This window comes from Dromaius novaehollandiae, chromosome 13, assembly GCF_036370855.1.
Source record: "Dromaius novaehollandiae isolate bDroNov1 chromosome 13, bDroNov1.hap1, whole genome shotgun sequence".
Classification (NCBI taxonomy): Eukaryota; Metazoa; Chordata; class Aves; order Casuariiformes; family Dromaiidae; genus Dromaius; species Dromaius novaehollandiae.
The window spans coordinates 4,967,395-4,985,125 of NC_088110.1; the positions used below are offsets into that span (position 1 = coordinate 4,967,395).

General features: G+C 38.9%; 1 protein-coding gene across 4 annotated transcripts in view; it reads left to right on the forward strand.

The window, feature by feature from the left end:
* Positions 1 to 17,731, forward strand: part of ESRP2 (epithelial splicing regulatory protein 2) — a 45,406-nt gene that overhangs the window by 14,776 nt on the left and 12,899 nt on the right. For 3 of the 4 annotated variants that reach the window (XR_010391368.1, XM_064519493.1, XM_026102071.2), the window contains exons 4-14: positions 4,643 to 4,756; positions 6,092 to 6,206; positions 6,948 to 7,046; positions 7,176 to 7,230; positions 8,551 to 8,661; positions 10,161 to 10,293; positions 10,675 to 10,717; positions 11,222 to 11,523; positions 13,638 to 13,859; positions 15,308 to 15,506; positions 16,703 to 16,898. Coding sequence is in view for 3 of the 4 variants with exons in the window: in XM_064519493.1 (XP_064375563.1) it covers positions 4,643 to 4,756; positions 6,092 to 6,206; positions 6,948 to 7,046; positions 7,176 to 7,230; positions 8,551 to 8,661; positions 10,161 to 10,293; positions 10,675 to 10,717; positions 11,222 to 11,523; positions 13,638 to 13,859; positions 15,308 to 15,506; positions 16,703 to 16,898 (1,589 nt within the window). In the remaining variant the exon portion in view is untranslated. The remainder of the gene's footprint in view (positions 1 to 4,642; positions 4,757 to 6,091; positions 6,207 to 6,947; positions 7,047 to 7,175; positions 7,231 to 8,550; positions 8,662 to 10,160; positions 10,294 to 10,674; positions 10,718 to 11,221; positions 11,524 to 13,637; positions 13,860 to 15,307; positions 15,507 to 16,702; positions 16,899 to 17,731) is intronic. The other variant, XM_026102072.2, reaches the window with a different exon arrangement.

The window sequence follows — 17,731 nt, forward strand, 5'->3', positions numbered from 1 at the left end:
TCACTAAAGGAAATTGCTCCAGCTTTGAAGAAGCACTAGGAGCAGGTCTGATGAATAAGCAGCAGCCTGGTATTATTTTTTTTTTTTTTCCTCAGAGGTGAATGAAATAGAGAGACTTCCCCAGAGAGTATCTTGGCTTTAGGTACAGTTCACTTGATAGCATGGATGGGTTCTACAATCGAATTATATCTATTTCATTACCATGCCAGCCACAGAAACAGTGCAGAAGCAGTGACCTTTCTCAAGGATGAAAGCTATTTTTAGTTAGGGAAATGAGAACATCCAAATAGTCAGAGCTTAATTTAGTGCTACGTGCCTGATAACTATAGAAGGAGCTTACCCAGGAATCTTCCTATTTCTCTACAGCTTTCTGCAGCTTTGTTCAGTTATAGTTAAGGCAACATGAAGGGGGCTATGTCATTTCAGCCACTTGGGATTCATTTGCAGAAAACACAGCAGCTTGTGCTGGCTTTCATCCAGCTTTGCTGCTGGCTAAACATGGCTCTTCCCTCTCTTTGTACTCTGAGCTCCATGACCAGAATCCTGTTCAGCCAGTTTCTCAGTCTGGTGTTCAGGCTCACCCTCCCTCTTAACCATTTTTTTCCCTCCAAGAACTGTTTTAAGTTTTGCAGAGGTGAATGTCCAGAGCCACTTGTTTGCTTCTGAACTTCATCTTCTCTCTGTGCAGTTTTTAATCTCAGTATTGAATTATTGAACATGTTCCTTTATGAAATGATTCGTTAGACCTCTGCTAGACAGACTGATCTTGTGGAACAAGCAATAAAGGGTGGAGGGTGATGTCTGTGCACTGTGGTTCTCAGTCTAAACGGAGGCTGGTTGCAAGATACACACAGTGGTAATTAAAATGCTGTAATAACCCTGTTATGGTGAAATAACTGGATTAACAGGGGAGACCAAGGGTGTGTGAGCTCAGTGGAGGAAGTCTTAAGGTGGGGCAGCTTTGCATGCTAAAGCAGGGGAGTGCTGTGGAGGGCAGCATGAAGATGAATGACGGGAGGGAAATAGCTGAGGGTTTTTTTTATTAGTGGAGTGAAGGAGATGTAGATGGAATTTACAAAATGACAGAGCTGCGGACAGGCCATTGAATGTGCGAGCCAGAAAAATGTAATGTAAATCTGGCACTGGTCTTAACTTGTCCTGAATGTGCTACATTTGGGTGTGTGCTGTGTGTTAGGTTGTTTTTGAGATGCAGCCTGAAATTCTAAGTGTGAAAAAGAAGGCTGAAGATAGTTTTTCAGCAGGAATTGTGAATTGCTTCATTTGTATTTCAGTGCAACTTTATAACCATATCTGCGCCGGTTGCTTTATTCCTTTTAAATATATGTAGTAGGCTCTATCTACCTAAGGCTTTTCAGCCTTAGGATTCTACGTAACCTATAGTAACAAGAGCTGGTCTGTAACTATACTTTTCATACTTGGCCTCTCCAGAGTCTGGAGACATCTCATCAAGATGAAAGAAGCTAGTTCAGACCAATCCCCAGTATCTGTCGCTCGTGTGTGGCGAGGTTATGCTCGCTGTTTTGTCCTGTGCCCTTCTCCTAGGTGAATCCTCCCACTCCTGCACCTCTCCCCTGTCCCATTCCTCTCTTCAGTTAACCCAGGGGAGACAGCTGGCTAGTTTTGGATAGGAAGGATTGCTTGTATCTCCTGTCTATTCTCCCTACACTCCTTTTGCCCTCTATTCTGGAGGGGTATACCCTGAACTTGGGAAAAGGCTATTTTAAAATAGAAGGTGTTGAATATGCATTTAGTAAAGCCTGGCAGTACACCCCAAAGTTTGGGAAAGGCTGTTTTAAAAGAGACGGTGATAAATATGCATTTAGTAAAGCCTGCCAATCTGATGACTTTTTATCTAAGGCACTGTGAATTGTCAGCCTCTATCAATTAGGGTAGATGGTTGTTTTGACTAGTCAATTGTCCCATATGTCAAGCAATGGAAAGGAGTTTGCAATGTTGAATGTTATCACTAACACTTAATAAATATGGGCAAATACTCAGGCTCAGTTAAAAACAAAAATGTAAATATTGCCTCTCTTGCCTTCTTTGAACCTTAGTACACCTAGGATATTGAGCTTATCTTTGACCTTATGTAATATTTCAGTGTTCTTAGTGTCTTCTGACCAGGAACTTCTGCCATCTGAAAACAGTTCTGCTGTGTATCTGTCTGTCTTTTCAGCTGTACATTGTGTGGGAAACACAATCTGAAAATTAATGTGAATATTTCGCTGCAACATTCTTGCTTTCACCAGCTTGGTTTACACCACTTAGTCTGAGCATTTCGTCCCTTGTCCAAATATCTTTCTCCTCTTGTTTTCTGATTTGATGAGGACTTTTTGAGGTATGGTTCTTATGCTTTACAAATAAAAACATGAGCATACATTTTATTTGCTGCTTCCATCAAATTGTTTGGGGTTTTTCTTCTTCTCAAAATACCTCTGTCCTTGCACTCTTTCTATGTGACCTCTTGTGCATCTGCAGAAACCCAGGGTGCAAAGTTGAAGGTTTGGGGAGTGTTTTATTACTGCTCATCAGTAAGGCTCTGCTTCCTTTTGGCAAGCATCATTGTACACCTTCTGGAGGCTAATTTCTATCGCTGTTTCCAATCCCTTTTTGCAAATATTTGCTCTTTACTGTGCCTAGAAGTTAAAACAGAAAGTAATAAGATGCAGCATCTAGTAAGAGGGCAGTTTTCATGTCTGCTGTTATGCTGAGAATCTTTGTTGCCGGCCTGCGACTCTGGCAGTCCCCAGAACTGCATTTCTCAAGTGGTTCCTTTGAATTCTCTGGAATTTTCTTCTTTTTTTTTTCTGGTGTTTACACATCAGTTGAAGTATTTTGAGCACTCTCAGATCTCAATTTTCTGACTTTTAAATCCTTCTTAAACAATGACTTGCTTTTATAGCCTCAGGTTCTTCAGACCTTCAATTTGTGGTGCAAATGCAAAATCTGGACTAGCAGTTGAGAGGAAACTGGCTTTCTGAATCTGCAGGAGCTGTTTTTTTGGTAGTGTGCAGAGAACTGCATTTTTAAAAGCTTTTCGGGGGGAATATTTCACCCTTTTTAACCTTTCAAGTATCTTCTGTTTGATTTTTAAATAACTTCATTTTATATAGCTATATCTGCAATTTAAGCAATTTACACAAGGGGCTGATGTGCCTCTCCTTGCTCAGCTCTGCCCATCAGTTCTCCATGTCTTGATATGTGGGGTAGCCACTCCTAAAGCCTGTCTCTGCACTCATAACGGTAGTGGAACTCAGGTTAGCTGCCCAAGCCTAGGAAAGAGTCAGAATTGAATGTGAGCTGTTACTTTGACATAAAGCCTGGGTAATCTGTCTCCGCTGCTACTCTAATCCATGTTCAATACATGATTTCTCCCTTGTGGAGCACTACCTTTGGGACACAGTGCTGCAACGTGTTCACAGAGTTAATACTGGATAGCTGTGGGATCAGATCATTAGCATGTCATCTTTCTTAAGCAGAGACTGTAACTGTGTAGTGTCACATGTGCTGATGATAACACAAACCAACCCGTTTCCCCCCATAAACAGGTTAAAAAGCAGTATAGAGCTATTTTGTGAGTTACAAAGTCAACTTGTAATTTGTTTTGGGGGATGGTTGTTTTTTTATTTGTATGCTATTGCTGAGAGCAGTGGGTAGCTACTGCATCATGATGTTAATTATTGCTTTGTTTGTGATGTGATGCTTTCCTGGGAGGGAGTAGCATCAAGAGGGAAGCCCAGAATAATTACATTTGTCCCCTTGAAAGTTAACTAACAAGCTTCTATTTACTGATTTGGTACATGTACTTTAGTTAACTATTAGGAGCAGGGAAGTTAATACTGGTACGGGCTAGTATAAAGAATGGAAACTGTTGTATAAGGGTGGAAAATAAAATTGAACCAGACACAGATGGAGCCTGCTGCCCTTTTCCCCTTGAGAATTAACCTATTGGGGGTTATCCATCCTTCAGGTAGGGAAGAGTTTTGTTTTAGCAAGTGTTCATAATACTGTGCCTCTGCCAAGAATTTTCATTGACTTGACTCGAACTTGATTATAACATCACTTTTGAAGGTATCAGACCACAATTTGTTTGGCTTCTCTTAGTACAGGTTTTTAAACCTTACTAAATCCTCATGGGTAGCTTTTTTGCCTTTTTGAAGTTCAAAATGGAGGAAAAAAAAAGGGGGGGGGAGCGTAACTGCAGTCAGGCAGGATAGATGAAGAAAGGCTATTGCAAAATTAGTATTGTAATTGATCTGGAAAGGCTTTTTACTCTTTAAGATGTTCCACAGCATTTTTCATAATTAGGAGGAGTTCAGATTTTGAACCTTATCATCATAATAACACCAGCTTTCATAAGAACTCCTAATTCTGCCATATTGTCCAACTGTGCTTCTTACCATACTGCTGGTGTTCTTATTTCCTATTCTGCGAATGCATATTGTTTCTTTGCCTGCATTTATCAGGAACCCACATCTGTTCTCCATTGTGATTTTTCAAAAGCTAGTACAAAGTGCTGACTTTTTTATCTTCTAAAATTATTTTTAATAAATAATAACTGCTTATTGCATGGCATTACCTGTATCAGTGAGTAAAATGAAATTTATCATTTTATTTTCAGTTTAGTCAGCTGGTATCCAGTGATTTGAAAGTACTTGGAAGGAGCTCTTACACACTCTGCAGCGATGGCCAGTTACTCATTCGACAAGTCCTCCACCCAGAAACATCTAAGAAGGTAGGAAATCAGACCTGATGCAGAAATGCAGTACTGTTTTTAAGGCCATCAAAGAAAATGGTTTACATGAGTTTGAGGTGAGTAATGCAACCCAACCGTGGGAGAAATAGTGTTCCAAGAGTACTTACGGTGACCTGTTCCCTGTTCAATGGTGAGTAGCAGAGAAGCAGTGCTAGACGTTGCTCTTGGAAGTTGGCTACAGTCTTTAAGGCCCCACAGATGAGCATAAAGAAGAGGAAAATAAGGAAAGGCAAGATAGAGAAAGGAGCAATTCAAGTTGTTTCAATTCTGTGCCATAGAAAGAAGGAAGAGAAGCAAAGGTACAGTTCCAACCTCATGGACAGGCACTGTTTTGTTTAGGCTTGAGTTGAACCATTGGCTCTGTGCAAAGCTGTGGATTCCAACCGAAATCAGAAATTAATGGGAGTTAATATCCTATAGAGACTACATGCAGGTAGTGACTTGCCCTGGAGAATGGTAGTGGTTCCCCATCTGCATTTATTCAGCAGGAGGCTGAATAGCTGTAATGCTACAGCTTATTTGCTACTCCAACACAAAACAGCAGTTTCTACTCCAAATTCCTGCAGGGGCACAGAGCAGGCTGTCTTGCACAGGGATAAGAATCTTGCCTTTGTGCAGGGTGGTGGTTCTCAAGTTAGCCTGTCTGCAGCAACCCCACAGGAATGAGGGATGCTGACGTATAAAGAGTTGGCTGGTCAGTAGTATATATATATTTTTTCTCTATATAAGGGCATTGGTCCATGCTGAGTTTCTACAAATATTCATTTGGCATTTGCTGTATTATTATTTATTCCTTGAAAAGAATAAGCTAATGCCTGTGTGAAGGGCTGTCGTAAACATTTGTTTAATAATGCTGTATAAATAATGTTCTTATCCAATATGGAACAGTAATGAATGAATATGTCTTTAAGTTGCTGGAAGATATTTTGTACACTGGAACGATATTTATTTTAAACTTTGTTATGATGTTTTGGCACAGTATTGCTTTTTAGTGTAGGCACAAAAGAGAAAATATAGTATCCTAAATGGGAATATTTATACAATAGCAAAACCTAGATTCTTTTTTTCTTTTTTTTTAACCTGTGTCTAGCTGTTTTGCACAGGTCCATGTTTCAGAAGATGTTTAGCTTTGCTCTTCTAATTCCCTAAAACGATGGGATTTGAACAGTGTTGCAAAGGAACTGAACTGCTTGATCATAGGCAAACTGATGACATGCAACTTTGTGATTCTTGAGACTGCCTTGTTCAGTGCAAAGATCTTAAACAATTTAGAGGAATGGTGTGTACAAAACAAACTTTTTGCCTTTCTTGTAGAACTTCCTACTGTCAGACTGCTTTTATTCCTTTTATGATCTTCGCAAAGAATTTCACACGTGCTATCCTAGCTCAGCCACCGTGAAAGACCAGACTATCAAGACTATGGCAGAATGTATCCTTTTGCTGCTCTTTTTACACCAGAATCAATTATGCTTATTTAGGATTTATCTCTATTATCACTATAGGTTTTATACTCCTAAGCTGCGAGTTTTAAAATCTTGCTCACAAAATTGAAAGAACTTTCACTTGAGGATGTAAGTGTGTTATTGTGGGTTCTGCTTGTAATATTTTTTCAATTTTCAGTCTAATAATGAGACCTAAACCATGTTTGGTAATTCCCTTGAAGAAAAACGTCACATGCATTGTTACCTGATCTTGAAGAAAAAGCCTAGCTCTCAGTGGGCCTTTTCAGGCCCAGATGGGCTTCTGCTGTTAACAGATAGTAGTAGTTCTCTGTCTGATCCTGGCTGAAATGAGTTGAAAGCAAAAACTAACAAAAAAACCCATACATCTCAATCTTAGGAGGACTGCTGTGGCCCCACTGAATGTGGTTAAAGTTCAGCTATATCTGAAGTGATAGGATCTTATTCCACCTTATTCCACTTCCCCCTCTCCCCCTTTTTTTGAACTGTTAACACTGAAATGGTGTCAGCTCTCAATAGTTTTCAGACTGTTGACTGTTAAAGTGAATATTAACCAGTTTATGAGCAGAGTAACAAATGCCTAACGGTCATGTGTCCCAGCTAGGACCAATACAGTTTGATTACCAGTCTTGAGTCAGTAAGAGGAAAGCCTCACGACTTGTTTACAAATGGTTGTGCAAGTCTGTTATTTTCTATAATCACCTGTTTAGATCTAGGCTTGGGGACAAATGAAACTGAGGAGGACTTTGGCGTGTGGCAAGTGAAAACCATGGTAGCTATCATTTTCAGCATGCTGTCTGAAAGTTGCAGTAAGTGACCTATTTATACAGAATGCTGAAATCTCCCTCCCCACCCCATACAAATTGGCAGTGGTACTGTCATTCCTACTTAAGTAATCTCTGACCCTGGTTATATTTAAACTTCCTGTCTTGTTGCAGATCACATATTTACTGAGCCTGAAACTGTGAAATACAAGTATGAAACAGGTCCTTGGTAAGTGCCCTTGTCACAGCTGTTAACAACCAAAGATGAGTCTTGTCTGCAGCAAGGAAAGCTTATTAATATTTCCCCACTGTCACTGTGAAAGTAGGTTGTTTCCTGAAAACAATAACAGTGTACTCAGTAATACAGTAAAGACACACTGCAGCTGGTATTTTGACTGCTGTACTTTAGTCCTTCTCTTTAAAGGCATTGCGAGTAAAATGCTCTTTGTTCACTAGCTTCTGTTTTGAATGGCAGCGAAGCTGACTTATCGTACCCAATGGTGAAGAAATATTTGTGAACTTTCCCTAAGTTGATAGGGGCAGTGGCCAGTGCACCCTATATGGAACTGAACTTTTGAAGAGATGTCTAATATGCTGTATTGTGGACTGTCTTACAAGACTAGCTAGGCCAAAGAGGAAAAAAGAATTTGTTTCAAGCAAAGAGGAAAAAAAATTGTTTCAAGAGACTGCTTGAGGGACAGACTACTTGTCTAACAGAAGTGGATCCCTCGTGCTTTCATGAAAGCACCGAGGACCGCTCAGCATTGATGTGAAGTGTTCATTGTCCAGGCAAAATGTACCTGGACATCTTTTTATACCCGTTCCTGGGTTTCTGCTTTGTTCAAATGACAAATTGGAAGCTGTTGATTATCAAACGTGTTCTTTATCCCATTGTAGGAGTTTTCTGCCCTGTTTCTTCAGAATGCTCATTAAAATGAGGATGTCTCTGTCGTAAGAACTTGCATAAGAACTTGAGAAGTTTTGATTTTTACAGATCTTCTTGCTGAGAATTTGAGCTTTCTATGTAGACAGAAACTATTCAAGGAAAATAGTTCCTTCATCCATTGCAAAGATGAGCTCAGCTTTTCTGGGTTTTGTGCTAATCTAAAGTTGACTTTGGGTTAGGGGAGAGGAAAAACAGAATATTTCTTTTCAAAGAAATTTCAGTAACTAGTTGAATTCCTCATCTTAAACATGAGTGATCTGTACTTGTGTTTAGGGTTGCAATGTAAGCATCTATGTGGATTGTTAAATCTACATTTTTCTCCAAATAAAATTAATCCAATCCATTACTACTTTGCCATGAGACAAAGTTCTTTGTTTAAAGAACTGCAGTGCGGTGACAACACAGTGCATCTTGTGTATTGTGTATGTAAGGGTATTACCCCAATCATTTTTCCTTTCCTTACTGAAATGAGTAGCAGAATTAGAGTCTCAACAGCAAATATACTCCTGATTTATGTATTAAATAAGTGGTAAAGTGAAATTTGTTAAGATAATGTAAAACCTGGATTAAAAGTTACTTTGGCCTCTTTTTCTCTCTGTGCAGTAGTAAATCTGAAACAGTGGACAGTGAGACAGTAATACGTGCCAGAGGTTTGCCATGGCAGTCTTCAGACCAAGATATTGCCCGTTTTTTCAAAGGACTCAACATTGCCAAGTAAGAGAATCAGAATTTTTCTCAGTGTATAACTTTGTCTTTAACATCAAGTATTTTAAAAATCTGTTTGAAAAAACACCCACCACAAACCATTACACTCCTCCCTTCTACTCTTTCCTTCCTCTTTTCCCCTCCACCGCAAGGTCATGATAACTGAACAGGTTTGCCAGCCTTATCTGCGCAAGAACGAATTTAGAACTAAGACTCTTGGGCTTTTAGCTGTGCAATTCCTGTGTAACTTAAAGATGTGATGGCCTTGTTTTGTGGAAAAGTCATGCTGACATTAACAGTTAGACATGGATGTGCTGTGGAAAGATGATTAAAACTTTGTTTGTCACATATTACCTTTCTAAAGCTGTGCATGCAAAATATTTTACTATTTAGACTTTGCTCTACTGTATGTATAGTGATGATTTACAACAGCCTCAAAACTTATCAAAATGCTCTTGTTTTATAAAGGCTGAACTATTATATGTGTTTCAGATTTAGCTTATTTTCCTTCAAATGTCTAACCTGCCTGTGCAGGAAAAAGATTTTTGCCCTATTTCTTCTGCATGTTACTTCTAGGATGCTAATGTTGCATTTCAGGACAATGACACAACAGTCAGTTTTTAGAACCCTGAACAGAAAGCTTGACAGAAAAATCCATTTTTATATTGGAGGTGGTAGAAGATGATTTTTGCTTTACAGATGAGAAAGCAGAGGCCTTGAGGTAGTGGTTCAGAAGCTTATTCTAGATTCTTTATTTTAATGTGTGTTTTTCCTGGGTTATCCTTTCTGTAGTCATGCTGTTTCCCATCTCCAAGACTTAAAAGCCAATTAAATATTTCTTGAAATGTATGAAGAAGCAAGGAGATTTTTCTTTTGAAAACCAGCATACGTTCATTTCTTGCTAATACAGGGAGAAGCTCCTAGTGCATTAGTCAAGACAGCATCCAAGATATTATAGAAGCTTTAATTTTGCACTGACACTTTAGTATTCTACTATAGCTCCTACACAGGCTAGATTTATAAGCCTCCAAGTGTTGTTGTTCTTGTGGAAGAAGCTTTCATATGACTCGTGTGTGTGTTCTAAAGTAGCATACGTGTTGCTTGAGATATAATCCAGGTACTCAATGCTGAGTAGGTATGGTTCTTTATTTAGGGCTATGAGAAAATTCAAATCTGACTCCCTGAGATGTAAGAAGGGGTTACAAACTTGCATCTGAGATCCAAAAGTTAACTCCCCACCCCCGCAAAAAAGGAAATTGGAGTCAGTGTAAATTATGGTACATAACAGTAAAAGATTTTGCTTTGTTAAGTTACTCAAATGGATTCTGTAGTATAATAGTGTTTCAGTAATCAAAATAAAATTAAACTGTGGATAGTAACAATGGTTTTCAATTGGAAACTCCTTGTTAAAGCCTGTTTTCTCTCTTGTGCTAATGGGAAGCTATTGGATTGGTCCATTAGATGCATTAAAGATTCAAACTCGCATTTTCCTGTGGCTTACCTTCCAGAGGCGGTGTGGCCCTTTGTCTGAATGCTCAAGGAAGAAGAAATGGGGAGGCATTAGTTCGGTTTGTAAATTCTGAACAGAGAGACCTGGCTTTGGAAAGACATAAGCATCACATGGGTAGCAGATACATTGAGGTAAAAAAAACCAGTTACTTGAAACAAATCTTTGGAGAGCAATTTGTATATTTTAGTGTACAGTTTTAAATGAGAACAAATTGTACTCCTATGTTGCTTAAAATAAGCAGAGTATAATTCTGTCATGTGCAGAAGTGTTTTATGAAGCCTGGGCATCTGACACTCATTGGAAATAGTGAGAACTGAATCTCTCCCCTTACTAGATGTTTTTCTTTCTTTTTTTAAATGCCATCCTAATTTAAGCCTTATGTTTTAACTTTATTACTCAGTAAATCTGAGTATCTGTGAAACAACTAATACATTTAAAGTTATCTGGAAAATGTTACTTTTTATTTATAGTTCAGTGTCGTGATTTTCATGTGTGCATTTTTTGTCTTCAAGGTTTACAAAGCAACTGGGGAAGAATTCTTAAAAATTGCAGGAGGTAAGTCATGCTGGGGTTCAGTGTTGTTACTTAAGTTCATAGGAGTGTGTTCTAGTTTTGCTTGCTCTTGGCTGAGGACACAAATGGATAATGAAGTGACTTTTCCTTTTTTGCCCTCAAAGATGATACTTGATTCTGTCATGTTCTGGTCTCAAGCAGTTGATTTGGAGCTGTGAGCATTTGGGCTGTGATGCCCACAGGCTGGACTTGCTGTTTGAGAGGAAGACAAGCTTTTGCAACAAAAGCATCTGTGTACCTTATATAAGCTCACGCTAACTGTGCTTCTCCCAGTTTCGTTAAAATAGGAAAAACTTCAGGGGTGAGGAGGTTCATTTTTATACGATGCTTTAGAATAAATTACTGGGGGTTAGTAGTGTCTCAGGCTTTCTGTAGGTGTGTTGGTTCCTACTTACCTCCAGTGTCGTTCCTTAACGCACTGCTGCTTCTGAGTGCTGTGGAACTGGCTGACCAGCACCAAATGATCATCTGTTATCTTTTTGCCAGGCACCTCCAATGAAGTGGCCCAATTCTTATCTAAGGAGAATCAAGTTATCATCCGGATGAGAGGCCTTCCTTTCACTGCTACGCAGGAGGATGTCTTGGGGTTCCTGGGGCCGGAGTGCCCAGTCACAGGAGGGAAAGAGGGACTTCTGTTTGTCAAGTACCCAGATGGGAGGCCCACAGGAGATGCATTTGTGTTGTTTTCCTGTGAAGAATATGCACAGAATGCACTTAAAAAGCACAAAGAAATACTTGGAAAACGTTACATTGAACTCTTCAGAAGCACAGCAGCAGAAGTCCAACAGGTTGTAACTATTGGCTGTGAGACTCAAAACTTAGCAGTTACAGATTTCTTCTTATACTTGCATACAGATATTTTGCAGACAGCCATGGAAGTTGTTAATATAAAAGATGTCATGTACTAGAAAGGGCAATATGGGCTTGTTGATTGGCATGGAAAATTATGCAGCGTTGCTTTTTTTACTGGCAGTTTTTTATAACATCCCCCAGATCGTGAAGTAAAAATCATTGGATAATTTTCTTCCACATCTTAAAGGGTCACTGAAATCTCAAAAATAATTCTAAACATGTAGTAGCTTGCTAGTATTGTAGTAAGACTTCTTGAAAATCTGAAGTATTGTCTTAAAACTCTGTTGCCCATGCATAGAATTTCTAACATGAAATCCAAATCTGGATGCATTGAAAGGGCTTTTCTTATAACTGTTTTTTTGGGCGCCGAAGGTTATAAGAAAGTGCCTGATTTTTGATGAAAGGAAGTGAAATCTTTGTTTTCCAAAGAAAATATATTTAACTTTTTTTCCTCCTGTCCTTTGCTAGTTTCTATTATCACGTTCTCAAACTATTAAAACACCGTTTTATTTTGGCACCAGCAACTCAAGCTTTGGAAAACATCACAGATTAAGTTTTTCTGCCTGACATGGAATATTTCTAGACTGATAATGTCAAAGGGAACCGTTATAAGATTTGATCTGGCTTTTAAATAAACAGTAGCTGTAAAACCTAATACAATTACTGTTTCAACCTATATGAAATGAGAAGTCTTTTCCAATGAAGTGATGGGGCAAGGGAAGACTACCTACACTTGCAGACCTGTCATTTACCTGTAATACTGTGATTTGGAGATTAGAACAGTAAAGAATCTGACAGATATATTATGAAGCCTAAGTAAATAGCATTGGTGAGTTATTTTTTGTTATCTTTTTTTTTCCCTCCCACTCAGAGAGGATGAGGCGAAGTCCTCTAAGGACCAAGTACGCTATGTCACAGTGACCAAGTCTTTATTCTTGTTTTTGTTAAGGAGTTGTGGATAAGACTTGATCCGTATTCCATAAATATGTCATTACTTCTTCCTCTGGGACAGGTGTCTAAGGTGACACCTGAATTTTTTGCTGCTTGAGCAAGAGCTGACTTTGGGGCAATTACAGGCTGCTCTTTTGAGTAATTATGAGAGGTAAAGCCAGCTTTTCATCTACTTAGTTGTTAATACAAAGGAATTGCAATATTCCGTACAATAACCAACTGAAGAAGAAAATTTCTGGCTTGAAATGTGTGACATATAAATTCTTGAAAAAAGGCTGCTATTAACACAACCTCTCTAGATTGAATCATTGTTGACAAAATTAAAACTGTGTAATCTCTTTTTGGTGCTTCTTTCAGTGGAATGTGTTTATTTCTGACAATCACTGTAAAATATATTTTTCAGCAGTAGGCCCCAATAGTAAGTTGTGCTCCTTTAGTCATTTGGGAATGAGTGAAGAGGAGGAAATAAAATGTGGAAATTGAGGTATCCTGTAGTTCTTACCCTTGTATTCAGGAACCCTGTACTTGGAGATGACAGCCCTAGTAAAACGAGTGTTTTTTTTTTTCTTTTTTCTTTCTTTTTAAACTTGTCAATCTTAAAAAGGCTTTATGAAGGAATTAGAGTTAGGGTTTTTTCCTTATTTGTTACTTAGTGTCTTTTTTAATTGACTGTTTTTAATTTGCCCCAATTTGAGTAAGAACTGTGAGTGACAACACTGGTTTATCAGCACAACTGTTGTTTACAGCAGCTCCATTTTAGGATGTGCTAAAACAAACTATATTCTGCTTTTGTGTTTTATGTGGTGAGATTAGAAAGGTCTGTTATTCGTTTCTACAAAATTAAATTTTTCAGACTTCCAAGTCTGAAACTGTAAAATGCCAAACAATCCACAATTATTCTGTTTAAGAAAGGTTTTTTTTGTTTTTCCTTATATTTGAAATGGATTTATTTAAATGTATGAAATAGTATTGTGAAGATTTGATTTCTGTGCTCAGCCAGATTATTTGATTTGTAAACCTTTATCAGTGTGGGTCTCTTTTTTTTTTTTCCTTTTTTTTTTTTTTTTTTTTTTTTCTTTTTTTCTTCTTTTGCCAACAGGTACTTAATCGATACATGTCAACACCGCTTATTCCCACCCTCCCAACTCCCATCATTCCTGTCATACCCCCACCATACACCATTGCCACGGGTAGCGTACGTGACTGTGTCCGGCTCAGAGGTCTTCCTTACACTGCTGGCATTGATGACATCCTGGAATTTATGGGAGATGCCACAGGTGACATCAAGCCACATGGAGTTCACATGGTCCTTAATCAACAGGTAACAGCCCTTCGCAAGGGAGAACTAACTTTCCAGTTATGGAACAGAGGATTAGAGGTCTTATGGAACAGAGGATTAGAGGTCAGGCTAGCTTACCTGTTCTTGACTGTGCTTTGGATCTTCTGTAACCTTGAGAAAATATTATTGTCTTCTGTCTTTCCCTTCCCTTCCTCCCTTTCTCCCTCCCTTTCACATACACATTTGCTTTTCTCTTTGTGTCTGTATGTGAGAGACTGGGGAGGATAAAGCTTGTGGCCTCTTCTTTCGAAGATGGCTTTGTCCTAGAGGTCACCTTAAGCAGTTCCTCATGTTTCGGTCCAGTGCTGGAAATGCACAGGATGGAAGCATCTTCTGATAGTTACCATATCTGCTCAGGCAGCTTCTGGATTTGTGTTCAGTGGTAGGTGTGCTGTTTGAGTGGCATTTGTGAAACACGATGCTTTCCCTTTTTTCTTGATTAGAAACTTCTCAGGATTCAAAGAGAGTTGAAAATTAAAAAGCATGCTTTGTATATATTTTAATATTATAATTATGGGGATATTTTTTCCTTGTTGTCTTCTATTAAAAATAGTCTACTGACCACAAAAATATGGAGGTATTATCCTTAAAGAAAATGAATGAGCAAGATCTACTTCTGTTCTGCTTTTATATGTTTGTTTATTTATTGTTAAGAAGGAAGCTTTTTAATATTTTATAGATAAAGTGATTCCTGTCAAGCCACAGAAAATCAGGCCTCAGAAATGAATTTCTATTGTAGCTTTGGCCTGTCTGAAGCTCTATACTGTTAACTATACTATCTAAAGAGCAAAGAAAAGGCAAAGCCAGACTTTGCCCAGAGCTTCACAGCAATAGGATAAGGGGCTATGTTAATATGTTGCAGCAAGGGAGATTTCAATTAGATATAAAAGGGGGGGAAAAAAATCACAATGACAAATGAGTTAAGCACCAGAACTGGTTGCCCAGAAGGGCTGTGGAATCTTACAGCCTTATCCATTTGAATCTTTGAGCATCTTTAAGGATGAAGTGGCCTGATCTGAATTTGAAATTAGCCCTGCTTTGGACAAGGGGTGCATTAGAGACCTTCAAAGTTTGTTTCCATACTAAATTATTCTGAGTTTCCCTCTGCAGAAGAGCAAGTAGTTTTGTGTTAACCAGGTGCTGTCTGCTGGAGTCTTGCCCCTCTGCTCCTAAAAAAAAAATAATAATAATAATAATTTTTTTATATGTGCGTGTGTGTGCGCATATGTATATGTATGTGCGCACACACACATTTAAAAATAAATAGAAATAAAAATAATTCAACCAATGAATCATAATTATTAGTCATTCATACCAGGTGGGAAAGAACAGTACAGACTTTCAGTAGACATTTGATCTTGATGTCTTCTACGTTTCTCATGTTTTGGATGTTTTAATAACAGATTGACTTATGACTGATTTTTTTCTAGGGACGACCATCAGGTGATGCTTTTATCCAAATGAAATCTGCTGACAAAGCCTTTATGGTGGCTCAAAAATGTCACAAAAAAATGATGAAGGACCGTTATGTGGAAGTATTCCAGTGTTCAGGAGAGGAGATGAACTTTGTTTTAATGGGTGGCACTTTAAATCGTAGTGGCTTATCCCCACCGCCATGTAAGTTACCATGTAAGTCTGCAATTGTTCTGCTCTCTGCTGCTAAAGGCTGATATGTGGTAGGTGCTGAAGCTTTGTGGCCTTTCACCTTTTGACTTGGGTTTTGCCATGATCAGTAATCATCCATCTGTATACATGCTGAGATTGGAATTGTTCCCTTGGGGCAATAATGGGACTGATTTGAGGCGTTTTTATTGTATTTTCGGTGGTGAGTAGAGGGCAGCAAGGCCTTGCCAGTAAAATTGTTGCACACTTTGCTTTCAATGGGTGTACTGTTCTTCTGAGCTCTGCAGTAGACTTGGCTGTAGTGAAAGCTACTTGGAATTAGGGTTTTTTGAAAGGGGGAAAAATTCTGTACTCCAGCTGCCAGTGAGTGCTCCTGCTATCTTGCCTTTGAGCATTGAGAAGGTACTCTTTGGGCTTATTTTTGAAGGAAAACACCCACTGGGGTGATATGCTAATGGACCACGGAATGGTGAAGTTGGATGGCCTTATTTATTAAGAATATGAAAAACTTTATTGTGGAACTAGAATGGAACTTTACTGTACCATTCTAATCAATGCCACTACCAAATTACAAAGCAGATACCAATGTGTATTTGCAAAATAGTAAATTGCTGCCAAATATAGCATTTAAAAACCATTTGACTGCACACCAAGCTTAATGTTCATATGGAAATCTTGTATTTGTGCATGAAAATGCATCAGACTAGTGTTCCCCCCATGTCATTTGTAATACCCTGAGAATACCTTTTGCAGCTGCAGGAGGCTTATATATGAGGACTCATGGTCAGCAGTTGCAGATGCCTGTGTGTAGTGAACACTACGGTACTTTTGTCCCACAGAGTACAACTTCTGTTAGAAAGAACAATGGGTGTGTTGGTGTGCACGCCTGCTTTCTCTATGCACATGGCTTAATGCTTTCTTCAAATAACTCTGCAGTTCCCTACTTTCCATTTACATATGGACAAGGCTGCTCACCTCTAGGACTTGTGAACTCCTAGGAATTGCTTATTTCAAATGCCCCAGTGGTCATTCATGGTGATGCAGCAGGGTCCCCAGGAGAGAGGCTAGAGAGCAATCTTTGCACAAGTGTTCAGTAATCATGTCCCCATGGTATTAATCACATTGGAATGAATAATTCCTTTCTTATAGCAGAGATCTCCATTCTGATTTTAGTTGTTGTTGTTGTCTGGTTTGTTTTTTAGGTCTTTCTCCACCAGCTTATGCTGCTTTCCAAACAGCAGCAGCTGTGATCCCAGCAGAAGCAGCGCTTTACCAGCCCCAAGCCCTCTTGCCAGCCACCAGGACTCCCCAGGCCACGGCTGCTGCTCCTCCAGCTGTTACCTACTACCCAGCTCAGGCTGCTCAGCTTTATATGAATTACACGGCTTACTATCCCAGGTATCCCCTGGACTTAGCTGCCTCTTTCTACATTTCATCTTAGTGGAGCAGACAACTGTGTAGTCACTTGTAAATACCTCTTAAATTTGTACTTCTGACCTAAGTAATCCAGAGAAGTTGTTGACATTAATCAGCAGAGACAGTAGCCATTTTAACCACGTCTTTGTGGCCTTGTAATGAAGTTGAGCTTTCTTGTAGTGTGTTTTGTTTTTGTTTTGTTTTTTAATCTCATGACAAAGATGGTCTAATGTTTAACAGTGTTTTTTGACATTTGGCAAATGTCATTGACGAGGTTATATTTCTTGGCCTGTGTCAATACATCCCTCTGCCCTGATCCCTTAGTTTGTTCTTGTGCTTATGTTATTATCTGTTTCCATATTGAAAGAGGTGTGCACCAAGTTAGATTTCTCATATCAGGGAGATTAAAAAACAAAACAAAACGAAGAAAACACTAATACATGTAAGCAAAGCAGAAGATATCCACTTTTCTCCTTTTCACTGATGGTTTCAAAATGACTCACCAAAGTCTGATGCTTGGATCCATGGGGAAAATAGATCATTCGTTTGGTAATTCCTAGGCTTGCAAAAGTTACTAGCCTGAGCATCTGGTAAATTGCTAGGTCGCCCTTGACCTGAGATGCTGCTTTGCTCACTGTCTTGTGGTTAAGAAGCATGAGATTTGGGCCCTTGCCTGCCTTTCATACCATGATTTTTTTCCCCCCCTTCTTTGTGGTTTTTATTAAATATCTCAGGAGCTGCAGATGACCTGTTCTGTCTTTCTCCTCCTCCAGTGGAAACAAGTATCACTTTTTACCTCTTCAGCTACAACTGTT